We start from the raw sequence: 26,729 nt of genomic DNA on the forward strand, positions 1-26,729 counted from the left end.
TCAATTTATTAATTTTATGATAATAGGGCCATGATTGCTATTGCTTAAGGTCCTCTTCAAAGCATCTTTCACTTCTTTGTTTCTTAAACTGTAGATCAAGGGATTTAACATGGGAATGATCACAGTATAAAAGACCGAAGCCATCTTATCTGTATCAAGGGAATGGTTTGAGCTGGGCTGTAAGTACATAAATATCAAGGTTCCATAAAAAATGGTGACAGCCACCACGTGTGAGCCACAGGTGGAGAAGGCTTTGCGCCTGCCTTCAGCTGATTGCATCTTTAGAATTGAAGAGATAATGTAAATGTAGGAGACAAAGACAACCATAAGAGAAGAGATAAACATGATCCCTGCACATGCAAAAATCCATATTTGTTTGGAGCGGGTGTCAGAGCAGGACAGCCTCAAGAGAGGCATGTCATCACAGTAGAAATGGTTGATAACGTTAGAACGACAGTAGGAGAGGCGGAATGTAAGGATAACATGGAATAATGCAACCAGAAAGCTGTAGCTGTAAGGTACAGCTACAAGCTGAACACAGATTTTAGGAGACATCAGAACCATATAAAGCAAAGGGTTACAAATGGCCACATAGCGATCATAGGCCATGGACGCTAGCAGCAAGCATTCTGCTGTCATGAAGGCAAGAAAGCAACCTAGTTGGGCAGCACATGCATTGAAAGAAATAGTATTTTTCTCATACAAAAAATTCCCCAACATTTTGGGAGTAATGGATGAAGAATAACAGAAATCAACAAAAGCGAGGTGACTTAGGAAGAAATACATTGGAGTTTTTAGTCGTGAGTCCATTCTGATGACTATGATGAGACCCAAGTTGCCTAGCACTGTGAACACATAGATAGACAAAAACACCATGAAGAGGGGTATCTTCAGCCCTTGCTTGTCAGTGATGCCCAAGAGAATGAATTCGGTTACCTGGGTAAAATTAATCTGAGCCATTTATTCCATCTGGGAGCCTGGAGGAGGGAGGAAATAAAAGAAGTTGGATTTCAGGTTCTTCTTGCCGCATAGTGTTCTTAATCATTGCCACCATCATCATAGCTACCAATAATTGCTCATGTGAGGACAGCATTGTTTTATTTTTTAAAATTTTAGCAGGTTTTTACCTCAGCAAAATACAGTGAGATAGGTAAGGCAAAGATTATTATATCCATTTTACTCTTAAGTAAAAAGGCTCACAGAGTTTGTGATTTTTCCAAGATTGTTCACCTAACAAATGTCAGCATACATAGCTTAGAGTCTTGGCTATGACTACAAGTCTTAGAGTTTCTCCAATAAATAATGCTGCATTGCCCTCAGTATATAATAAATTCATATTTGCTTTTGTTGACAGACAGTTTGTGTAGTTACTATATTTACTTTCTCTCTCTCTCTTCTTCTCTCTCTGTCTCTATCTTCTCTTTCTGTATTTCTCACTCTTCCCTGCTCCTCTTTGTGCCCATATTGCTTGGATATGTAAATACAAGCTCATTTCATTGCATATATACTGTTATCCCCCTGAACTTTGCTTGGTATCAGTGTTTCTATGAATTATTTTAAGATTACTTTTACATAGAAACAAAATTTGGGTTGAATTTTAGTGATGCCAATAATAAAAAAAAGATGATGATGAAAATAGAAATCAACAGTAGAACTAATAAAATTATATTGATCATTCCCACTAGATAATTTGTTTATTGTTTCCTTTCTATTACATCCCAGGTTCTATCAGCTGCCATTTTGTGGATCCCATCTAAACTCTGTCTCACACATGGTTTCCTTTCTTTCTACTCACATAGCCATCATCCAGATTCATGCAAGTATTAATTCTTGCCTGGACTGTTGCAAAGTCTTGTAAATGGAATTCCTTCTGCTAGTGTTTTCACAATCATCATTGTCATCATCATCATCTTTAATTAATCCAACCATTCCTTCAATCTGCCTTCCCTTTTACAACCAAGCTCCATGGTGTGGGGGGTGGGGTGTGGGGGTGGGGAGCACAGAGAATCTTAGATATACTTCCTCTACTTCTCTCACATACTTTTCTATTCTTTGTAGTCTGGATTCTGTCCTCTCAACTGAAATGGTTTTCCTCCAAAGTTACCAGAGATCTCTTGACATTTTCCCCTCAATCCATAGCCTTTTACGCAAGTGACCATTCTCTCCTGCTTGGATTCCCTCTATGCTTGTCATTGTTCTCTCTTGATTTCCCTGACATCTGTCTTGTCATTCCTCAGTTCCCTTTTCAAGACTATCATCCCTTTTAAGAGCTCAAAATATATGTATGCCCTAAAGCACTGTCTTGGGACCACTCCTTTGGCTGCTCTTATCTCTTGCTGATCTCAAGTTCCATGGGTTCAACTATCATCTCTAAGCAGATGATCCCCAAATCTATACATCCAGAATGAAGTTCTAAACTTTCCATTTCTATTTCACCTATTACCACTTAACATTTGAAAATGACTTTCTACAGCCTTCTCAAACCAAACCAAGTAATATAGTTTCATATTCAAAGAACTTACACTCTGTTGGGGGAGACAATATGTTTATATGTAGGAGTATACAAGATATGTAAAAGGTGATTTGGGGTGGAAGGACCAGCTCTGGGGAATCATTTCTCCTTCATCTTAAAACTTAAGAAATACAATTTTGAGTTAGACAAGTTGCTTAGCCTTCCCATCTTTTTGTCTGCCACAGTGGCACCAAGAAATATTTGGGAGGATCTGTGACATTAAAAGATGGGAGATGTCCTCTGAATATCCCTCACAATGTAAGAGTTACCTTCTTCTATGCTGTCTGATGACCTGTTTCAGATAGAGGCATCAAGAAGGCAATTGTGATTGTCCTCAAAGGCTAAAGATCCTCACATCTTCCAAGTATTCAAACTTCTGCTAATACGCTGATCCCATTATAAGCCATTCTTTATTTGTCTAAACCTCTCTTAGACCTATTTTTCAGCCTGTACCTTCTCCTGGATTCCTAACTGCTTTTTATAGCAAGAATATGTAAAACAAATTAAGCAACTAATAACTAATTTGTGTTATGGACATTTATTTATAAATGATAATATTTGTTACTGTGGCTTGTTATTATGTTTGCCACTTTCTCCTCTGGCTCATTTTACACATGAGGAACTAAGGCAAACAGTGTTAAGTGACTCGCTCAGGGTCACAAAGCTTTTAAGTGTCTGAGGTTACACTCAGGAAGATGTCAGTCGTTGCTACTTCTGGCTCATCATTCTATTCCCTGCACCACCTAGCTGCTCACTCTAAGTAGAGTAGCAATATATTTGTTTCTAATCCTTCCCAAATGTTAGATCTTCACCCATCAATATAAGTAATAGTAAGAGAAACGATTTATAATTACCAAGAGCCAGGATGGCTATTTTTTGCTAACTCAATAGTTATTAAACTGTTCATTAACCTGCTGTTTGGTTGATCTGGCTCAGCCACAAGTAAACCACTCTGGTATAGTGGGAAAAGCACTGGATTGGTAATTGTAGGACCTGCGTTCGAATCTTGGTTCTTTCATTTATTGCCTGAGTGACTTTGGGTAAATCACTTACCCTCTCTGGATGTAAGTTTCTGTTTCTGTAAAATGAGGAGGTTGGACCAGATGACTTCTAAAATCCCTTCCAGTTCTAAATTTGTAATCCTGTTTGAGTAAAACTATTTAACTAGATTTTTGTGTAGCTTTTGCCCAAGGATTCAGTAATCACCAACTATTCCGTATATATTATGTAAAAATCTTTATTTAAATAATACCATTTATACTGTATGTCTGTTCTACATGCCTAGTTATTTACATGTTGTCTCCTCCATTAGAATGTGAGCTCTCTTCTGACAAAGATGACATTTTTTGTCTTTCTTTGTATCCCCAGCACTTGGATCCTGGCCACTTAATAAATGATTTTTGACTGAAAATGAACTGAGAGATGGTCACTTCAGTTTTTCTCCTAATTAACTGGCATGGAATTTTCTGTTCAAATTATCCAACGAAATACAAACTTATAACATTACCTTACCTGATTGACTAGATTATATTGTTAAAATGTTAAACAGCTGGTCTGAGTTGTCAAGTTTTCTGGAGCTTTTTAAACTTCCTCAGTGAGCAAATAGAGCTACCCAGAATGCAATGGATGGAACAGAGTACAAGGCTCTTTATTGATATTTGTGTCCCAGAGGACTGTAACCTTTAACTCTTCCTGAAGTTCATTGCTCACACAGGAACTCACAATTAAGTTAAATCCCTATGGGGAATCCAAAGGAGGCTAGATGTTAATTGAGGAGCTGCTCTGGGTGTTAGAAAAAGTGAGTATCTGAAACAGCTTTTCACCCCCTCTCCCCATTCTCTCATCTAAGAACTTATACTTCATTGAAAAAAAAAATGAATCTATTTGTTGAGAGCGCCTTCCCTTCCTCATTCCTAAATCACTCAGATGTACTCCCCCAATATCTCATCCTTCCCTATTAATTCATATCAAGAGATGCTCTTTCATGCCCAGTTCTTACTAAGGCAAACACCTTTACTCTCTTTGTTCCTTTGATCCCATTTCATCTAGCCATTTTCAGCAGATTGCTCCCTCTATCATACTTCCTCTCACTAACTTTCAATATCACACTGTCTACTAGCTGTTCCCCTGATAACTGCAGACACAATCATGTTTCCCTCATCCTTAAAAACCAAACCCACAACAAAAATTCATAATAGATAGGAACAAACTAGCTGTCTATTGATCTAGATTTCTCTTCCTTTCAAGCTCAAAGTCCTTGAAAAAGCCACATACGATCTGTGCCTCCATGTCCTTTTCACTTATTCTCTTCTAAACACTCAACCGTTGGCCTTCCAACTCAATGATTTAACTGAAATGCCTTTCTCCAAAGTTATCATTCATCTCTTCATTGACAAATTTTCTGGACTTTCCTCAATCTTCATGCTTCTTGTGCTCTCTACTGCCTTTGATAGTATTACCCTCTCCTCGATACTCTCTTCTCTCTAGGTTTAAGTGACACCGATCTGTCCTGATTCACCTCCTACCTGTCTGACTGTTCCTTCTGAGCTGGATCTTAAATGTCAGTATGCCCCGAGGGTCTGTCCTGGCCATTTTCTCTAGCCTTGGAGGTAGCTACCAAGTGTACTTAATTTCACAGAGTGCTGGGCAGGAAGTCAGGAAGATTAGGTTCAAGTCCAGCCTCATGCACTTAATAGCCGTGTGATACTGGACAAGTCACTTAGCCTCTGTCTACCACAGTGTCCTGAACTGAAAAATGGGGATAATAATAGCACCTTTAAGGTTATCGTAAAGATCAAATGTGTAAAGCTGAGCACAGTGCCTGGCATACAGTAAGTGCATAAAAAATGGTCATTTCCTGCTTCTTTGGAGTCAGTCAGTCAATACATATTTATTAAGTGTTCCTTGCACTCCAGGCACTGAGCTAAGTGCTAGGGAATCAAAGAAAGGCAAAAGTCAGATACTGCCCTTGAGAACCTCACAATCTAGGAGCGAAAACATTTGAATAATTATTTACAAACTAGCTACACACAGAACGAATAGGAAATAATTACTAGTGGGGAGAGGAGCCAACAGTCCTAGGTCTTCCTTCCTTTTGGCTCTTCTCTCCCCACCTTCTCCCAGGGCACATGATGGGCCTGAAGGGACCATCTAGTGCACAGCTTCTCCACCTTTTCTGTCTCATCACCCTACCTTGGGCAGCCCTGAATATATTTTTAAATGGGTAAAATAAAAAATGTAGGACACCAAAGGAAAATAAAATTTTTTAATCTACCAAACCGAGAGACCTCGGGTTAAGTAACCGTTCTAAGAACATAATTCTCAGTGAGGGTGCCTATCTGCCTTGGTGCAAGGAGTTTCCTCATCTGGGAGTTCCCTAGTCCAATGGACCAAGTCCTCCAGTTATCAGATTGGGTCATTGGAGATTTGGATTTGGCCTTCAGAAGACAGGCTGGGGGCGGGTTTCAGAGTGATCTTCCCGGCTCCTGACCCCCTCGGGCAGAGACAGAGCCCAGAAGGTCCCAGGCCGGAACCTTTCTCCTCGCTGGGCTCGAGGCGGAACTGAAACGCTCAGCTCGCTAGGGGCACCTTTCGTGACGGACCGGAAGGAGGAAATTCCGGGATGCCCTGAATTTCCGGCCTTCTTCTGGCCCCGTGGTGGTTTTGGTGCACAGCTCAGCGAAGTTGAGGCTCAGAGGAGGGGCCCCGAGGACTCAGGAGCCCCAAGCTCGGGGGCCGTGCAGATTACCTCCCTCTTGAGACAGATGAGGCAGCTGAGGCACAGAGGGAAGACGGGAGGTAGAAAAGAAGGAAACGAACGAGTATTTCTTAAAGCGCCTACTATGTGTCCGGGTCTGTGGGAAAGGGACTTATGTTTCACAGGATCCTAGAGCTAGCGTCCCTTCGTGTGACAAATGAGGAAACTGAGGCAACTTGCCTAAGGTGACCCAGGATCGTAATGAGAGTCTCTGGCCTGGCTGGGTTGCACAGTCGATGGAGCACTGGAGGAAGCCCCGGTGCAAGTTCTGCTTCAGATGCTTTCTAGCCCTGAGCCCAGGGCAAGTCACTTAACCTCCCCCAGCCTGAGCTTCCTGGTAGGTAAGATGAGGATAATTCTTCTGAAGGTGGTTGTGTAGATCTAATGAGATAACATATTTAAAAAGCACTTTGCAAAGCTGCAAGCCCCATACAGAATGGCCCAGAAATGACTCATAGGGTGCTAGATACAGAAGTGGAAATTCAGGTTAGAGAATGAATGAGAAAGCTAAGACCCAGAGTTGATCGATCAAATGACTTGCCCAGGGTCACACAGCTAATAAGTATGCAAGGAGGGATTTGAACCCAGATCTTGTCTACTGCAAACCCCTCCCCCCTTCTACTGTTCCACCTAACTGATAACAAGGGTCATAACCCCTGCCTCTGCTTAAAGACTTCCAGGGAAAGCGAAGTACTCTTGAGGTAGCACACTTTACTTTTGGACAATGAATTTTTATGAAAGTTCCCACCCCTATTACACTTCTCTGCAACTTCCACCCTGTACTCCTAGATCTGTTCTGGACTAGTCAGACTAGTCCCTTGTACTTGTGACAAATTTCACAGACTTGAACCCCACATATCCCTCCGTTTAGTCTGTGAGACTGAGCATCCACTTTGTTGAACTCATCCTCATGAAATGTTCTCCAGTCCTCTCATCATCAGGATCACCTGGCTCTTGTCAAATTCCAGCCATGTCTTTCCTAAATTATGCATGATACGCAGGACAGGCAGACCATAGAATTTAAGATGTGACTTGAGCAGGGTAGATGATAGTAGAACTACTAACTCATTCTTTCTGAATACTGTGTTTTTCTTCTGATGTCTAAGCTAGTATTAGTTTTCGTGACTGTCAGGATACACTGCTTCCTTAAATTGAGCTTGCAATTATCCTACTTAACTTTCATATCATTTAAAAGGAAGTTTTGTGTAATATCACTTCCATACCATATTTAAGAATTTCCGCTTTAGAACACATCTGTAATCTTTCATTCATTTCTGTCACACTTCATCTTAGACTCAAAAGAAAACTGAAATGGGCATGAGATGGTACTTCAGTAGGGTAGAAACGGCAAGGCAAGACTTGTTTTCATGGTTGGTGAGAATTGATGTTTTGAAGGTTCCAGTTGATAAGGAGAATTTGAAAATGCTCAAAAGAGGATACATGACTTATTTTTTATCAGATTCTTGGAAGAGGCTGGAGAAAATGTGATCAGGACTAGTGATAAAGATTAGAATTAGAGAAAAGTAAAGATTTTTCTGTAATTAAAGCAAAGAAGGTAATAGTCAATGATTATAGAGATGTTCAGAGGTGGAGAATGAATGAATGCATATAAATAGATACAAACGTTAATCCCAGTATTCTCTTAAATAGGAGGATAAAGCTGCTTGCTTTAAACAAAGACCTTAATAAAGGTAGTCTATAATTAGCAAATGAGGTTATGTACTATATAATGAAATCATGACTGTTCATTGACTTTCTTTGGTGATACTTGGTAGACCAGAAGTAGGAACAAGTAAACTAGAAGGTGGGGCTTATTGAGGAAAGAAGATTAGCAAATTGGTGACCTCAGCATATTAGGAGGTAAGGGATTGTGACGTAGTGGCTAGTGATGCATTTGGGTTTGGGTTTAGAGGCAAATCAAGTACCCGTTGGAACCAATGGGAATATTCAGGGGCCCATTCCTAGGCATCATAATGAGTAAAGAGAAGACCTAGTGTGAATGAGAGAGGAAGAGAGATGAAAAGATAAAAGTTTATGGTTGGTGAACAGAATTTCAAAGTTCAGGATATTAGAAGCCATGCAATTTTGAAAAGTAATGAAATCTGAGAAGTGTTCCCATGCTAATATGTGGCTGGTGTGGTAAAGGAGAAAGTCTTATGAGGCAGTTTAAAAACGTTTCCTATTTGATCTTGGAACATGTTTTCATAAGAATATTTATTATGGAATTTCCTAATGTTGAAGTAACTCCAACCCAAAAGATGAAGTCTCATTATTCTCTGTCTTAGAGGACCTAGAATGAATCAGCTGACTTCCTAACCTCATCTTTCTTAGAGAATAAATGAATGAAATCTTGCTAATTTCTTTATTCTCAAGGGACATAGCTTGAAAAGAATGGTAACTAATACAGAGTGCCAGCTTGGGATGAAGTGATAACTAAAAAGGCTATTATTACTTTGGTTCTTTTCAATCAGGAATTAACTGGATTTTCCTTCTGTGTTTGTCTGCAGAGGAGAAGACTTAAGGAGGATGTGATAGCTGTCTTCTAGTATTGGAAAGGCTATCAAGAGAAAGAGGGTTTAAACTTGACCTTATTATTTGTCTCTTCAAGGATATAGCAGAGCTCTGTATTGCTAATCACTTCCTTGATATCCACTCCCTTTCACACACTCTCTTTCTGACTGTTCCCTGATTTCTACATTTTATCTCTTACATTTGTGTACTGGTTTTCTGTCTTTGACAGGGACACACCTCCTCCTAATTTAGCCTCTTAGAATCCCTAGCTTTCTTGAAGGCTCAACTAAGATATAGCACTGAGGTGAAGCCCTTTTGAATTCCCCTGGTAGTTAGTGCCATCTTCTTCCTCAGGGTTATCTTGTTTTTTTTTTTTCTTTACTCTCTGTACATGTTTTATCTCCTCATTTCCCCAGTAGAATATAAGTCCTTTGAGGGTATCAACTAATTTATTTTTGTTTTTGTATCTCCAGGGCATAGCACAGTGCTTTGGACGTAGTTGATGTCTGATAAATATTGTTCAATTGAAATGAGTCAAAGTTGTGTATTCTCTTTTACATATAAGGAATAGGAATGGCCGTTATTGGTTGCCCAATATATGATAAGATTTTTGCCTTGATATAGATTCGGTGATTTTCGAAACAAAGTAAAGATCCAGGTCTGCCTTCCTAGAGGGCTCAGCAATGGCATGATGATATTGTCTAAGACCCTGGGAATGTGTACCTGATATGGACATGCTTCTGGGTACAGCCTTTTCTGGTGTGCTGACCAGCAGGAAAGAAGCCTTGGACTGCTGGGTTATATGCCCACGTTTTCTTCTCCGAGGGGTTTTAGGTACTTTGGCCATGTTTAGACCCAAGAATGAATGGCACCTGGTTTCCAGTAAGAGCTAAGTCTTTCCTGATGTGTTTTTCCAGAGAAAAGAAAGGATAGACTTCTTTTATGATAATTATTTTGAAATTCTACCACGTTCTCTATGGCCGTCTTGAGAGACAAGAGATTTAAGCCAGTAAGACTGGTTAAAATAAAGCCGTGCTTCCCATGAAGAGTGTACCAAAAGGAACTAAACAAGGAATTACAGACATCTGCACGTCCCCTGAAATATTTGATGGAAGGGGAGAGCAATATTTAATTAAAAGCTTTCAATATGGAATATTTTGATGTGTGGGAGGATCAAAGAGTTTTTTTTTTTCCCCTGAGAGACAGAAAATCCACAGTTAAAGTACAGGCTTCTTGGAGGCAGGAATTCTTTGATTTGTGTCTTTGTATCCCCAATTACTACCCTGTCAATTAGTAGACACTTAATAAATGCTCATTGGCTATCGATATTAGATGTGCCCATGTTGAGAAATTAGAAGAGGTGACTAACGCAGATGATTTCCAAAGTCCCTTCTACCTTGAATATTCCACTATTTTGTGCCATTTCTTTTCATTAAAGTGATTTCACCAATAACTTTCTGATTAAGAAGACAATAAGAAAATACTACATTTCCTTAAGTCAATATCTAAGTTTACTTAAAGCCATGATTGCTGTTTCTTAAGGCCTTCTTTAGTGCATCCTTCACTTCCTTGTTTCTCAGACTGTAGATCAAGGGATTTAACATGGGAATGATCACTGTATAAAAGACTGAGGCCATCTTATCTGTATCAAGGGAATGGTTTGAGCTGGGCTGTAAGTACATAAATATCAAGGTCCCATAAAAAATGGTGACAGCCACCATGTGTGAGCCACAGGTAGAGAAAGCTTTACGCCTGCCTTCAGCTGATTGCATCTTTAGAATCGCAGAGATAATGTACATGTAGGAGACGAAGACAACCAAAAAGGAAGCAATAAGCATGATTCCTGCACAGATAAAAATCCATATTTGTTTGGAATGTGTGTCAGAGCAGGACAGCCTCAAGAGAGGCATGTCATCACAGTAGAAATGGTTGATAATGTTAGAACCACAGTAGGATAGGCGGAAAGTAAGGATAACATGGTACAGTGCAACCAGAAAGCTGTAGATATAGGGAATGGCTACAAGCTGAATACAGATTTTAGGAGACATCAAAACCATATAAAGCAAGGGGTTGCAAATGGCCACATACCTATCATAGGCCATAGAAGCTAGCAACAAGCATTCTGCATCCATGAAAGCGATGAAGCATCCTAGTTGAATAGCACATGCATTGAAAGAGATTGTATTTACTTCATACAAAAAATTCCCCAACATTTTGGGAGTAATGGATGAAGAATAACAGAAATCAACAAAAGCGAGGTGACTTAGGAAGAAATACATTGGGGTTTTTAGTCGTGGGTTAATTCTGATGACTATGATGAGACCCAGATTGCCCATCACTGTGAACACATAGATGGACAAAAACACCATGAAGAGGGGCATCTTCAGCTCCTGATTGTCAGTGATCCCCAAGAGAATGAACTCAGTTACCTGGGTAAAATTAATCTCAGCCATTTATTCCATCTAGGACCTTAGCCAAGATTAAAAAAAAATAAAAAAAAGATGAAAGATCGGTTAGCTCCTGGCTTTTTCTTTGCCACTAAATCACACTTTTCATCATCGTCGTCATTATCAAAGTAAATGATGATGGATAGCATACAGTAAAAATAAAACAAAACCTGGTGTGATTGCCAAATACTGGACTCATAATGATCCTGTGAAGTAGGTTGTGCAAATATTAGTATTTCATTCCCATTTTATTGTTTTGGCAAATCAAGACACAGTTAAACATCCAAAATAATGTCATTAATAAATGTCAAGACTTAAGTTTGAATTTTGTCTCTTATTCCAAGTATGTACTTGTTCCACTGTAACATCTATGCTGCCGTACTGTCTAGAGAAGAGAATTTTCATTTCTATTTTTCGTCGTACAGGACTAGTTTGCAACTGTCATTCTTGTTCTTGTCTATGTGTTCAAATTCAGTGAATATTTCTTTGTCACCTACTTTGTGAGAGGCAGCGCGGTTTGGTGGACTGAATGCTAGTCTCTTAAGTCAAGAGACCTGAATTCAAATCTTGCTTCATTCATGGACTGTTTCTGTGACCCTGGATACACTTAATCAGACTTCAGAACAACTCTCAGGTAATATATTTCAGAGTAGTTGTAGATCTTCATTACTGGACTTGGATGTATGTATATTGTATACACTGTGTATGTGTATATATTTATATGTACAGTATGTTTATGTATAGACACATATGCATTCATACACACAGGTACTGCATGCATACATACACTAGGTGTTGAGAACAGTGAAGGATTCTGAACATTTAGAAATCCACCCCACTTCTTGACATCCAACCTGAAGGTTGCATACTTTGTGGGTAATCAGTACTACATCTTTGAAAGTACTTTGTGAGTTCCCATTCTTAAATACATAGATTTTGAACCCCAACTGGTGTGTTTCCTTTGACTCTATAATCAGGGAGAGAAGACAGTTAGCTCAAAGCAAAATGATTTACTGATAGCAGAGTGAGAAGGAAGATTATGTGATATATAGTGAAGAGAATTATAAGATTTGGAGTCTAAAGAACTTGGTTCGAATCCAACTGTGCCATTTAGTATTTCTGTAACCTAAGTTCCTCCAGGCATCTGTAGAGTTAGGGACTTGCACTCTGTGACCTATGAAGTCCTTTTAATCACTTAATGTGATTTATAGAGAAAAATAAATGAAGTGCAGGAGGTTTCAGCATTCCTTTGTTGTTCAGTCATATCTAACTCATTGTGACGCAATGGAATATAGGCCGCCAGGCCCTGCCATGCTCCACTTTCTCTCGAAGTTGGTCCAAGAAGTTCATTGTTTCCATGATAGTATCCCTCCGTCTCATCCTCTGCCATCTCCTTTTCCGTTTCAATCTAACTCTCACTGTTCTTAGAGTGGTTTTAAGCCTTAATAGCTTAACATAATGCTAAGACTTTTGGTACTCCCTATACAATTTGAGGAAAGGGTACTAGGGATCACGATTGGAGGTGATATTCAGTTGATCCTTTAATGAAACTAAGGAGGGAATAAAGATAGGGTTGAGGTTACTGAGCTAGAGGACCAATAAACTGATCGTTGTGGCTCAAACATAAAGTGTGTACAAGTAAGTAATGTGGCATAAGTGTAGACAAAGCTGAAGCCAGACTGACAAAGCTTTAACTGTCCAGATGAGGAGTGTATATTTTATCTTTGAGGCATCAGGGAACAACTACAAACCGCAGATTAGAAGAAGGAAATCTTAAGATGATTTTATCAATTCTTTGAAGGATGAATTGGAACAAAAATGATTGGAAGAAATCCAGTTAGACCTGGAATCCAATTAGAAGATAGGAGTCCAATTAGGAAGCTATGGAGGCATCAGGTGAAATGTTCAACTACTTGCGAAATATGAATTTGAGTTTTCTCTATGAAATACTTTTCTCATTTTGAAGTTTTCCTAGTATTTTCAGTCAGTAATCATTTAACAAGTGCTTACATCTGTAACTTGGTTTTTTTCATTGTTTCTATGATAAATTCAGAAGCAAGAAAAGGGTTGACTTTTAGTAGCCCCGTGATAAGAAACAGGGCAATTAGTTACGTAATTAATGACATCAAAGTGACCTCTCCCCTTTGATTTCTGTACTGAAACAAACCCTAGGTCCCAGCATAGCCAAAGTAGGTATAACCTGTCCTGTTTAGGAACCACACAGCAGTTAAAATTACATTACTGAATTTGACATTGGCATTTCCTTTAAACTACCAGGTGTTTCAGGGAGGGGAAACAAGAAATCAGATTGGTTGTTGTACCTTATGTAAATCAACAATAGTTTGTCATAATTTTTTTCTACTTTTCAACAAATTATTTTAGTATTCTGTAGATGTCATCTAAGCTCACAGTACCCTGTTTTTAACTGTATAAATAGAATGACTCTCCAGCTTAAGGAGTTCTCTTCTGGAGGAGTTACCAATGATGAAATGAGTTGATAAAATGAGTCAGAGGAAGAAATAGAATGATGGCTGGGAAAAGATAAAGTCATGTAGCTTGGTACTTTAAAAAGAATGAAGGATATTGGTTTAGAAATTGTGATATCTTCTACTTATATTTTGGGGTTTATTATAAATTACATCTGAAAATGATAATTGGGATTGCATATAATTGTACATCTGGAATGTGAGATCTTGCATAATACTTCATGATCATTATACTAACTGTAAAAAGTCAGAAAAATCCCCCTCTGGTTTCTGAACATCTGCCATCAAAAAATAATTAGGTGCATATGTCACCATCTTCCTCATACAAAGGAAATCCCAATCTGTTCAAACCAAGATCTTAAGAAAAATACTGCAGCACTTATTATAGCCACCACCTCTTCCCTACTGTCATTACTCCCAGGATCCACCCCCCCTCTCCCACTTAAACCTAGGCCAGGTGATCTGGGATGACCTGGTTGACCCCACTGTATTGTGCTTTCAAGGTGATTCACTCTTCAGTAACTTAGAACTAGGAAAAACCTCTAGAAGGTTCAGGTTACCCCCTTACCAGCAGCATGGGGCTATCCAGGAGAGCCCTGCAGAATGTCACGTGACCTCAGATCTCTGTTATCTCAGCTTATTAAAAAAAATGACCGAATATTTACAAGGTATTCAAGCAAGTATCCTTTCCTCCTTTCTTGATTCTTGTTTTAGCAATCCTTATTAGTATCCTTCCCATCATTTCTGAATGGTATTATTTCATTAATTAATATTAAAAAAATAATCAGTTAACAACTTAGTTGCTTCCCCATTCTTTCAAGACCACAACCTCTCATCCTCCATCAATAAAACTAACAGTAACATAACCCAGTCTTCTACTGACATACTATTAAGATTGCTTGGGCGCCAAAAGTCAATGTGGTTATTATGTTCTCTAGTTCCCTAATTCCTAACTTTACATTATTTGATAGATGTTTTGACTAATAAACAGTATTTGATCAATTTACTAGGCCCAGACTATCTTTATTATATGTGACCTTTGGGTTCAATGAAAACCCAGTACTTCATGTATTATACAAGATTCATTATGTTAATATTCCCATTTATGAGATCATAGATTTCAAGCTAGACCTGACATTAGAAAGCATCTATTCCAACTCTTTAGCTTTACAAAAAAAAAAAAAGAAAGAAAGAAACTCAGACTCTGAAAGATTGAATAACTTGCCTAAAGTCATATAGATAAGAGTTGGCTGATTGAGATTTGCCTTTACTAGTAACTTTGGAATTCAGATCCAGTGCTGTATCCATTCTACTAGAATGCTTTCATAACAGAAGATGACAGCATGGTGCTCTAAGCATTTCTCCAAGTGCTTTAATTTGTGTTTCCCTGTTTAAATATTCTAATGAAATATTAATATAAACTATGGGCTTGCCATTTTAAACTTCAAGAACAATAGCATTTCTGTTATTGTGTTGCCCTAATTCTGGTTCCCACCACTACTTATAGTTAAAGTGATATAGATTCGAAGCTATCAAAGATGTTAAACAATTGATTTGCTCTCCCAAGTCAGCCAGAATATTTTGTCTTACCTGAGATGAGTGAGCAGCTAGATTGTCATAAAGCCATAGAATAGCATTTGAGAACAAGGTTTTATTGATGATTGTGTCCCAAAGGAATCTCACTTTCAGCTGGTCCTAAGCTCAGTCAGGTGCTGACAAATTATATGCAACCATGGAGAACACTAAGCAAACTGAATTTTAATTGAAGAGCTGCTCTGTTGTTTGTAGGGATGGAAAATCTAAGCCTGCTTCTCACAAAGTGAGTGATGTGGCAAAGAATGATTTTTAAGTAAGTTTTGCTTCCAGAATATTTTCAGTTATTCGTAATAGTATGATATGTTAATTTTAATACAACTATGGTCACTCTCTAGCTTCATGGATTTCTTGCATAAGTCCAAGATCCATCTCAAATCCACTCCTACCAAACATTTATGTAGTACCCACCGTGTGCAAAGCAATGTTAGGTACTGTGTGTAAAAAGGTAAATGCAAAACAGTCCCTGCTATCAAAGAGTTTACATACCCCCTTATTATCTTTTATCCAAGCTAAAAATCAAACAAAAACAAAACAAAACAAAGTATCCCCAGTGCCTTCAGTTAATCTCACGGCCCTTCACTATCCTTTTCACTGATCTCTTGGTACTCTACCTTATCAACATCCTTCATAAAATGTTAGTCTCAGAAATTAGCACAATGTTCTGGTTGTGGGATGACCAGAAAAGAACGTTGGTTTGAATCAGAGGACCTTGGTTTGAATGCTTTCTCTACCACTGCCTGTTTGAGATTATGAGTGTCAGTTTTCTCATCTATAGGAGCTGGACTAAGTGGCCTGTAAGGTTCCTTACTGCTCTAAATTCATGGTTCTATGAGTATCACCTTTATATTTTTGGAAATTTCAATGCTTAAATCTCTGATTTCATCCATGTAGATAACCCCCTCCAACAATGCATATTATTGTAACCTATGCATTCCTTTTAGTGTGGGCCAGTTGTTGGTTATGTGATTGTATAAATCATCCAGAGAACTTACTAGCCATCTGACTAGTGGCCTTCTGCATCTGATTGTATGGGGATTAAATGGGATTCTAGTGCCTATACTGACCATTGCTTATTCCTTGCCCTTACTCCATGACCCGTTCACATTCTTTTCCAGTTGCACATCACTGATGAATTCCTTTGTAAGAAGCTTCTTTTCAGTTTTTCAGTGATACATTGTGACCTACCAATTGCAGTCTACCAGGTTCTTTTTAGGTGGACATTCATTTGAATGCCAGACTGTATCATCAGTTTAAAAGATGTTTAAAAGACGAACCTTTGTTATGAGCAGATGTTCAGATACATTAAAACATTAACACAATTTCCCAAAGCTTATTTCATCACTTTTCCTCCACTATTAATTCCTGCATCCATATCATAGTTTCTTTGCAACTCATCCAAGGTATATATCCTTCTCTCCACAGGTTTTCATCAACCTCATATCATATCCTAAACAATAAACATTTTTCATCCAGTCTTTTTTTTTAATCTTCTATGGATAGATAGAATTGTTTTGAATTATTTAAAAAATTGGACAAAATAACAAAGAAAAACTTGTTTCTGTCACAACAAGCTGATAAAAATCAATGAAACTTGTACTTTTTTCTGCCAGTTTGAAGTATGGCTTCAAACTTTGTCTAGCACTCAGAATCGAAATACAGTTTTTCATTCATTCTTTCATTTGTTCATTTTCCTAAACTCATTTAGATGTGAGTGATTTACTGTTTTTGTTTGTTTTTTTTGCCAATGGACAATCCTCCTTCAGTGCCTTGGCAGGGCCTTAATTGACAAGTCATAGCTTAAAATTTTGAGAATATCATTGGTAACCTTTTATTTACTTATTCATTCATTTTTTTGTTCAGTTTTCTATCTTACAGTTTACCAAGAGGTTTTAAATTACTTTAAAAATAACTTTATGTAATTCCTTCAGCTTTCCTCAAAATGGTCATTTTTATTATTCCTTATTTAAGTATCTACAAATAGCACCTTTTTGATTTTAGATTCACTGATTCTTAGAATTAATAATAAAAAATTAAACCTGTACCATTTTAAGCTATCACATTGATTCAGTTTTTCATTGAAACAAGTATAATGTGCAATGTGAGAAATAATCATCTAACCAAACATTCCACCTGGCCATGAGTGAATTTAGAAAAGAAAAGATTTTTATTTCATGTTATTTCTGACAGTGACCTGACCTTAAACCCCTTGTGAAAAAGGGTCACTTCTTAGGTGCAAGCACACTCTAAGACAGTTACAAAAGCTTTTTATAACCGTCCTGATTCGAATTCCCCTCCTGCATCCCATTGGTCTGGTTGGAGTTCACAGCCTATCTGAAAACACCTAAACCCCACTCCCCGATTACATCTTCTCATTTCCACATTTCAATTCCCCCTTCTCCCTTTCATCCTCATACTTTATCCTTTATTTAATAAATGCTTTTTTAGTTTCCTCTCAGTTTGTCTGCATCAGCAAGCATGAGAAAGGAATATTCTCAATTGCTAAGAGAATTGGGAAAAGCTGTGAGTTGAAGATTCAAACCTGGGATATTTATGAGAATGAGTCCCATTATCTAAGACAGCCTCTGGATTAATGGACCTCATCCTTTGTGAACCACACCTGGTCCCACAGTTGTTGATACACAGGAAAAAGGCTTTCTCAGAAGAAAGAAAAGGAACCTACTTTTAGATATGGTGATTATCAAGTGGACAACATCCCCCACTCTACTAGCAGTTTTATCCCTTACATTAGCAACCAGTATTACTTCAAATCATGTTTCATATAATTTTGGTGGAACTAAAATGCAGTCATTCCTTACAGCAATGATGGTGGTTGCTTTATTGCATGTTTCTTTCCTTGAAGCAGTTCTTTCTTTAAGTGTAGTGTTTTGGTTAGGATTTTTTTCTTGTGACAATGGATTGCTTCATTCTTTTCATTTGTCTCCTCAGTCACGATAGGTCCATTTAAGAATGTCATCATAGAAATAGCAATTAAATGCCTGAGAGCTAATAATCTTCATACAGGGGACTTAAACATTCATATTGATACCTCCTCATGTATAACATCTCAATTGCTTAGTATATTAATTTACCATGACCTACTGCATTCTACTTCAGCCATGCACAAAGATGACCATGTTCTTGATCTTGCCATCACCCACAAATATACCACTTCCGTATTCATGAATTCTGAAATACACTTATCTGATTGCAGTCTTCAGGCTTATCACTTTTTTTTAACTTTCAGATACACAAACCCTGCTCTTCTTCTATACTGTGATATCCAATTCCTCTACCCATTAGTTCCCTCCCAAGCCATCACCCCTATGTTATCCACATTCGCCTTTCCCAGCTGTGATCCCTTGTTGAACTAGTTCACTTCTTCACTATCCTAATCTCTTGAATCCCTTGCCCCTCTTATATCACCAGTTGTAGTCTGCCTTGTAATCAGCCTTGATTATTCCCACCATCTGCTGCCTTTGCACCTACATACATACTGTTGAATGAAGATAGAGAAAAATCAAAACCATGCCAACTGGGTTCACTACAAATTTATACTATGTGACGTTAGATGAGCCCACACTGCTGCAAAGCAGTATCCCACTTACCATAGCAACTCTTCCAAACCTTTTTATTTCTCCTTAAATTACCCATGGTTCATACTCTCCCACCCCCATCAGCTGAAAACTTTGCCTCACATTTTGCTGAAAAAAATTACCAGGAGCTCCCTGTTTGCCCCTCCTTCTCTTCATCTCATATTACTTAGATATCATCTCTCACTATCTCCTTCATCCCTTTCTGTCTCAAGGAGGTAGTCCTTCCAAAGGCAAACTGCTCCACCAACGTAAACAACCCCCTTGTATCCTATCTCCTCCAGCAGATTATCTCCTCCATCTTCCTCACTTTCTTACTTACCTTTAATCTCTTTCCTATCTTTTGACTGCTTTCCTACTGCCTACAAACATACCCATGCCTACACCTTTTTTGGGGGAAGGTGTGGATTGAAATTATCTATCCAGTCATTTCATTTTGATTTTATCTATTTGTCAGTATTGTATCTATGTGTTTTCTCTGGGTTTACTTTTGATTTTATAGTTTAAAAAATTGATACTTTATTAAACCTTTTTATTTTCAATTTCATTATTTTTTTTTTGACATGAGAACTGTTCTTCAAAAATATTTTTTTTTGGAAATAGCCAGTTTTCTTTTTTCCATTTCACCCTTCCATCATCACTCCTCATTGAAACAAATATTCTTAGTCAAGCAAAACAAACTTCTACACTTGGCCTATAAATAATACGTGCATACATATGTATATGTATGTATGTGTGTGTGTGTGTTCCTATGCCTCAGTCTGGGTTATGAATTCTTAACCTCTCTGCCAGAAAATAGGTAGCATGTTTCATCATAGATCTAGAATCATGCTTGGTCATTGTGTTGATCACTTCATTAAGTCTTTCAGAGTTGTTTATTTTTACAGTATTTACAATATTACAATAAATTATTCCCCATATTCTGTAAACTTCACTCTGCATCAGGTCATATAACTTTTCCCAGGCTTCTCTGAAACTATCCCTTTCATTTCTAACACAATAGCATTCCATTACATTCATATACTATAATTCAACTGTTATCCCATAGATGGGCTCTCCCTTAGTTTCCAGTTCTTTGCCATTACAAAAAAAAAAAGTTGCTATAGATATTTGCTGGAGAATTCTCTCAATGGAGAGTAAAGGGATCTCTTGAGAGAGGAGTTCCGATGATTTAGCATCAAAGATAGAAGGCCAGACTGAAAGCATATAAGTATTAACATGCCAAAGAGACTTCTCTAGGGAGCAACCTCATCTCCAATGGTTCAGATTTAGTTTTTCGTAATTTTTCTTTCCTTCTTAGAGTACACCACCATTCACCAACTTTCTGCCACACCGTAAGATAGATAAATAACAACTTTCTCAAGGGAGGAAGGAATAGAAGAAAGGAGGAATCAGTCAAGGAAAAAAGGAAGAGGGGTGTTCTGGGACAATATTTTCCATAAAGCTGGGTTTGTAATCAGAATGAGACAACATTCCCTGTTAAAGCATAAAAGGATGTGAACAAATACTTTTTAAAAGTTGTGTCCATTTAGACAAAACTATAATGATGAAGTAACCATTAAACAAAACGTGCAGTTGTCTTATCCAAGAACACTAAATAGTTTTTGTTGTTGTGCAGTTGTGTCAAACTTGACTCCCTGGACCATAGCATACCAATACTGTCCATGGGGTTTTCTTGGTGTTAGAAATACTTCACTCCTTTTTCCTTCTCAGGAAAATCCACTTCTTTTTCTTTTTTTTTTCTTTTCACAACAGCCTCTTTAATCAGTCTGGTCCTGAGATTCTTAACAGTCTATGGGCAAGAGTGTGGAAGCATGAGAACCATTTGAAATTAATGGGATTCTTCTTTCTTGTCCTTCAGTGCTTTCTAATCAAGAGTTTTTTTTAATATCCTGAATGAGCCCCAGTATTGTTCGAAATACCATGAATTTTACCTGGCCATGAGTGAATTTAGAAAAAAAAAAGATTTTTATTTCACATAATTTTTTGACGGGGTGACTTGACCTGGCACAAGCCTGGTTAAGCTAGTTACAAAGGTTCTATTTACAATTCCTCCAGATTCGAAGTTCAAGCCCTAACCCTCCTTGGTGAGCTTTCACCAAACCTCACCCCTTGATTACATCTTCTCATTTCCACATTTCAATCTCCCCCTCCCTTCTCATCCACATACACTTTATTCTTTATATTTTTGGTTTCATTTCCAGTTGTCTGCATCAGACAGCATGAGAAAGGATCCCTCTCAATTGCTAAAGAGAATTGACAAAAGCATGATAAAAGACCCATTATCTAATACCTAATCTGGATTTAATGGCTTTTATCCTTTTGTGATTGACACCTGGCCTGGCCATTCTTTTGAGATACAGGGAAAGGCCTTAGAACAAAGAAAGGAATCTGCCTCTTAGATATGTTGATTTTCAAGTGGCCAAACTCTTCAACTGCCTCTAAAAGCAGTTTTATTTCCTGTAATTAGCCACCAGTATTGCTTCAAATCATATTTTCATACAATCTCTGTGGAAACAAAATTCAACTATACTTTACATTGGCAAAGATACTGGAGTGCCATTTACTTCTCCAGTGCATTAAGTCACACAAAAGGTTAAGTGACTTGCCCAGAATCACACAGCTAGTAAGTGTCTGAAGCCAGATTTGAACTCAGGTCTTCCTGACTCCAGGCCTAGCACTCTGTCCACAGAGCACCAACCTGCCTCCCATTAAATAGTTATTATAACAGTAGATGAGACCATTGGCTTTACCATGTCCTTGCATAGTTCGTAGCATTTTATTTTTTTTTCTTCAGTAGAAACTTTCCACTATTAGGTCTCCAGATGGTTGGGGATTTGGTCCATCAAGATATGATGAAATGATTGAAGTTCCTATTTTTCCCCACTTTATACAAACTGGTTCTTTTCCTCTTTTTTCTTTTCCTTTTTTTTTAATTAAATCACTTAAGGGTACAGGCTTAATAGTTGTATCACTGGATCAAAGGATATGCAGCGTTTAAGAAATTTTTGGTCATAGTTCCCAATGATTTTACAAAATGGACTTATCTTTTCCGCTGCTCTGAGGCTGTTAAAGCTCTGGAGTTTTGGAATATTGCCTCATTGCTATATATTTTTTTTCTCATACTCACTCATTGTTTCTGTGATTTGTTTTCTCACCCACTTACTTTTAAGGTTGTTAGTGAGTTTGAATTTAGGTCTATGTTTTGACTTTGTTTCTTCAGTTCATTACTATGGGGGGTATAGATTCTATAGATTATATAATTTTGGCTTAAAAACATTTATTCATATAATATATTCATTGAAGATGTAGAAGGCAATGAGGTAGAATACTGCATATATACTGTCAGACACAGTTGAACTGTTAATTGTTTCTGTTGAACTGCTTTTTTCTCATTCTTGAAGAAAACATTCTCATGTCTCTGAAGGGTAGTAAAGGAGTTACCTAGTTTTGATAGAAAAATAGGGAAGGGAGAAATTGGAATTGAGCTGATGAAAAAAATAAGCAATAATAGTAAGATAACATTTAAAAATAAACAAATATCCATGTTATTGTGTTGTAGGATTACATCAAGTTGAGTTCTTTTGAGAGTGATTTTTGAACATCTATCGTATGGTTGTGAATTGAGAGGAGAGTTGAATTGGATGATATCCAAAATCTCTTCTAGTTCTAACGTTTTTTGTAACACTTATGTTTCATCTTTTCATTATGGATCAGCAATGTTTAAGTGATTAAGATAGTAAGAAAACTCTTAGTTTTTAAGTCACTTTCTTGATTTAATTAAAAGAAGGGCATAATTACTGTTGCTTAAGGCCTTCTTCAGAGCATCTTTCACCTCCTTATTCCTCAAACTGTAAATCAGGGGATTTAACATGGGAATGATCACTGTATAAAAGACTGAGGCCATTTTATCTGTATCAAGGGAATGGTTTGAGCTGGGCTGTAAGTACATAAATATTAAGGTCCCATAAAAAATGGTGACAGCCACCATGTGTGAGCCACAGGTAGAGAAAGCTTTACGCCTACCTTCAGCTGATTGCATCTTTAGAATCGCAGAGATAATATACACGTAGGAGACAAAGACAATCAAAAAGGAAGAAATAAGCATAATTCCTGCACAGGCAAAAATCCACATTTGTTTGAAATGGGTGTCAGAGCAGGACAGCCTCAAGAGAGGCATGTCATCACAATAGAAATGGTTGATAACGTTAGAACCACAGTAGGAGAGGCGGAATGTGAGGATAACATGGTAGAGTGCGACCATCAAACTATAGATATAGGGAGCAGCTACAAGCTGAATACAGATTTTAGGAGACATCAAAACCATATACAGCAAAGGGTTGCAAATTGCCACATAGCGATCATAGGCCATGGAAGCTAGCAGCAAGCATTCTGCGTTCATGAAGTTAATAAAACAACCTAGTTGAGTAGCACATGCATAGAAAGAGATTATATTTTTCTCATATAAAAAGTTACCCAACATCTTTGGTGTGATTGAAGAAGAATAACAAAAATCTACAAATGCCAGATGACTTAAGAAGAAATACATTGGCGTTTTTAGTCGTGAGTCCATTCTAATGACTGTGATGAGACCCAAATTGCCTACCATTGTGAACATATAGATAGACAAGAACATTATGAAGAGGGGCATCTTCAGCTCCTGCTTATCAGTGATGCCCAAGAGGATGAACTCAGTTACCCTGGTGAAATTAATCTCAGCCATTTATTCCATCTGGGAGCCTAAATGAGGGATCAGAGAAAAATAGGTGCCATTTAGGTGCCACCCTTCTTCCTCTCCTCTAAATTGTTTTTTTCACTACCATCATCGTAACTAGCAATAATTAATAACTCACGATGTTTCATTTTGTTTTTGTGGTTTACCAAACATTTGTCTTAAATTAACCATGTGAGATCAGCAATGCAAGGATTACCATTCTCATTTTGTAGCTGAGAACACTGAGGGTTTTTTTTTCCGTCTATGATCACACAACTGAATGTCTGCAAGATGTTGCTTTTCCAACTGTACTGTACTACCTTACCCTCAACGTAAGAAGCATTATGCTTACCCATTACTTGGCATGGATGCTATGTTTAGCTTTTATTTTTTGCGTCTCCTTATCCAATTCAAAAAGCATTTTTTAGTCATTTACCATGTGCAAAGCCCTCTCCTTCATTCTAGGAATTCTCCAAAATGGAAAACTGTTCCCACCCCCAGGAAACTTATATTCTACAGAATTTGAGACAACATCCCAAAATGTAATGAATTTTAGTGACATAGAGAACAGTAACAAGAAAAACTTACAGTGTAAGGTTGTATCTTAGTTTATTATAATTATAATTACATTAGAATAACAGTAGAAGAGACTCTGTTGTATGCCATTCTTTGTATCTCCAGTGCTCAGCACTTTACATAGAACATAGAAAGCTCTGATAAGTGCTTATTGACTGGTTGATTGAGTTGTAGGAATGTAAGTATTCAAGAAGTTCAAGAAAAGAAGAAAACAAGCATTTATTAAGTTCCTACTATATGTCAGGCAGTATGCTAAGTGCTTTACATATATCTCATTTGATTCTGACAAGAACCTTGGGAGGTAGGTGATATTAATATCCATTTTATAGTTTAGGAAAGTGAGGCAAACAGAAGCTAAATGACTTATCCAGGTTTACACAGCTCAAAAGTGCCTGAGGCCTTATTTGAACTCAGGTATTTGAAACTCAGGCCCAGCACTCCAACCACTGCACCATCTCTTCGAGATAATAGGCTAAAGTGAGGAAGTAATGTTTCCACTTATGAGAGAAAACCTGCATGAATAGACAGAGATGAAATATGGAAAGCTTAGTTAGGGAAATAGTACATAGTCCTGTTTGACTGGAATACAGAGTACTTGCAAGGGAGTAATATGTACTCATGTTTTTTTTTTGTTTTATTTATGTTTAAAATGTCTCAATAACTATTTCAATGTGATTGTTTCCTGAGTAGTCCTATTATTTTAGTTTATATGTTAAAAAACATTATTCTGTGTCATATTCCATTGGTTTTACACAGATTTCCATCAGGGACCATGATACAAAAAATAATAATGGTGGTAATAATGATAATAATAATAATAATAATAATAATGGTTAAGAATCCCTATTCTGAATGCTGGGTCTGGACCTAGACTGAAGGAATTGAAATATTAAGCTGAGGCCTTTTTTATGTTAGAAGGAGAAGAGTCACTGGGATTCTTGATCAAGGAAATGACATATTCATAATTGCTTCCTTTGTGGAATACAGTTTTCCATATTTTGAATTTTGTGAAACATTTAAGATCACTCTTATCACAAACCCAGAATCAAGAATAGGACAGAATTGTAGTAATACCAGTAATGGAAAACAAAGAAGATGGCAGTGACCGTGAACAGTGAATCTAATTATAAGATAATTACATTGTAATATTTTTTCCTATTGAATCTCTAGCATTAGAAGTTGTATGATTCCAGTACCTAACATGGTGTCTGGCAGGTTCCAAGTAACCGGAACAGCCGTAATAAATATACCCTCATCTGCTTAGGGGACCATAGAGCATTTTTAATTTTATGACTGATTTGTTCTGTCAATTCTATTGAGCCAGTATTCAGTTCATTGTGGGTTTTGCCAAGGAGGGAAGGGTTGATTGGACATGTAGTAGATACAACCACCAGTTGAGACAGTTTTGCCACTTTTCAAATGATTTTTTTGTGTTCTGTAGACCTAACCTAAACCACAAAATCCTATCTTAAACACGGAAAGAATATGAATACCTTGTTCTCTGTAAGGTGTTTGTGTGTGTGTGTGTGTGTGAGAGAGAGAGTGTGGGGGGGGGTGTGTGAGTGTGTGTGTGTGTATGTGTGTGTGTGAGAGAGAGAGTGTGTGTGTGTGTGTGTGTGTGTGTGTAGAAGTTATCAAAGGTGAGTGAGCAGGGAAATGCTGACTGAGCAGGAAAATGCATCAGGATATAGTGACATGCTAGTGAAAGCAGCTCAGTCAGAAAAAAGATGAGAATAAAGTACATTTAGCCTGATTTTTTTTCCTCAAACATTTCATGAGTATACTACAAAACCAGTAACGATAACAGCAATGCCCAAACAAACAAAAAAGCCACCTTCTCCTGAGTTCTGGACTCTTGTTCTTAAAGAATTAAGATAACAGCTCATGGAAGGTGAAATCTCAATCTATTCTGCATAACATCTGAGTCCTCTACAGGGGCCTTATTGGTCTTTCCCAATGCAGTCATCTCCTCTCCCAAACCCCACCCATTAGTGGTTCTCAAAATCCTATACAGGGAACTCATTAAGCTGCAATGGATTGAGTGACCTCGCCATCATTTGCCCTTAGTCTATATGATTGTATACTGAGTGATACAGTGAGAAAAATCAAATTGATTCCAGTTCTTAATCAATTCTATTTTTGTAATTCCATTTGTAGCTGATTTTTTAAATTTTTTTTTCCCTGTATTTTGTATAACTACCTAAATCTCTTTGACTCTGATTTGAGTTCATAGTTCTGGCTTCTTCTCTGAGCTGTTGTCCCATAAATCACCTTAAGTCAAAGAAATATATTATTTCTACACATCTTACTGTAAAATTAAGGGAGATGTGTTCTCATTCACAAGATCTTCAAGATGCAGATGGGTACCAGGAATTCTGTTATCTCTGTTCCACTAGCAAGCCCTGCAGGATGTAGATGGGCTCCATAAATCAGTCAGCCTTCCTTAATGACAAGGAGGGGTTGTTGCTACCCCTGCATTCCAGATTTCCAGCCAAGCATATTGTTTTCCTATCCATGATGCTCCAGGCTTTGTAACAAAT

General features: G+C 37.7%; 3 protein-coding genes across 4 annotated transcripts; all 3 read right to left on the reverse strand.

Annotated features, from left to right (window-relative positions):
* On the reverse strand, positions 1–960 carry LOC118855087 (olfactory receptor 1044). The gene has a single exon (XM_036765207.1). The coding sequence runs from the start codon at positions 958–960 to the stop codon at positions 1–3; it is 960 nt and encodes a 319-aa protein (XP_036621102.1).
* A 6,369-nt stretch (positions 961–7,329) lies between these two features.
* LOC118853973 (olfactory receptor 1044-like) lies at positions 7,330–11,233 on the reverse strand. Of its 2 annotated transcripts, none has more exons than XM_036764245.1 (2): positions 10,325–11,233; positions 7,330–7,350 (listed from the first exon to the last, which is right to left on the reverse strand). In XM_036764245.1, the coding sequence occupies exons 1-2, from the start codon at positions 11,231–11,233 to the stop codon at positions 7,330–7,332; spliced, it is 930 nt and encodes a 309-aa protein (XP_036620140.1). The 2 variants fall into 2 exon arrangements, with proteins under 2 accessions (XP_036620140.1, XP_036620139.1); XM_036764244.1 differs by lacking the exon at positions 7,330–7,350 and adding an exon at positions 8,449–8,480 and having other exon boundaries at positions 10,324–11,233.
* An 11,429-nt stretch (positions 11,234–22,662) lies between these two features.
* On the reverse strand, positions 22,663–23,622 carry LOC118854061 (olfactory receptor 8U9-like). Its single transcript, XM_036764370.1, has one exon. The coding sequence runs from the start codon at positions 23,620–23,622 to the stop codon at positions 22,663–22,665; it is 960 nt and encodes a 319-aa protein (XP_036620265.1).
* Between the last annotated feature and the right edge of the window lie 3,107 nt (positions 23,623–26,729).

This window comes from Trichosurus vulpecula, chromosome 6 (genome assembly GCF_011100635.1).
Source record: "Trichosurus vulpecula isolate mTriVul1 chromosome 6, mTriVul1.pri, whole genome shotgun sequence".
In the NCBI taxonomy this organism is placed as follows: Eukaryota; Metazoa; Chordata; class Mammalia; order Diprotodontia; family Phalangeridae; genus Trichosurus; species Trichosurus vulpecula.

What these genes read in the sequence shown, in the direction of transcription:
- LOC118855087 (XM_036765207.1), bottom strand. Translation starts at nt 960, where the DNA reads ATGGCTCAGATTAATTTTACCCAGGTAACCGAATTCATTCTCTTGGGC.
- LOC118854061 (XM_036764370.1), bottom strand. Translation starts at nt 23,622, where the DNA reads ATGGCTGAGATTAATTTCACCAGGGTAACTGAGTTCATCCTCTTGGGC.
- LOC118853973 (XM_036764244.1), bottom strand. Translation starts at nt 11,233, where the DNA reads ATGGCTGAGATTAATTTTACCCAGGTAACTGAGTTCATTCTCTTGGGG. An exon ending in GAAGGATGCACTAAAGAAGG is followed by an intron (nt 8,481 to 10,323) that starts CCTTAAGAAACA and finishes CCATAATAAATA; the next exon opens with TTCTTATGAAAACATGTTCC.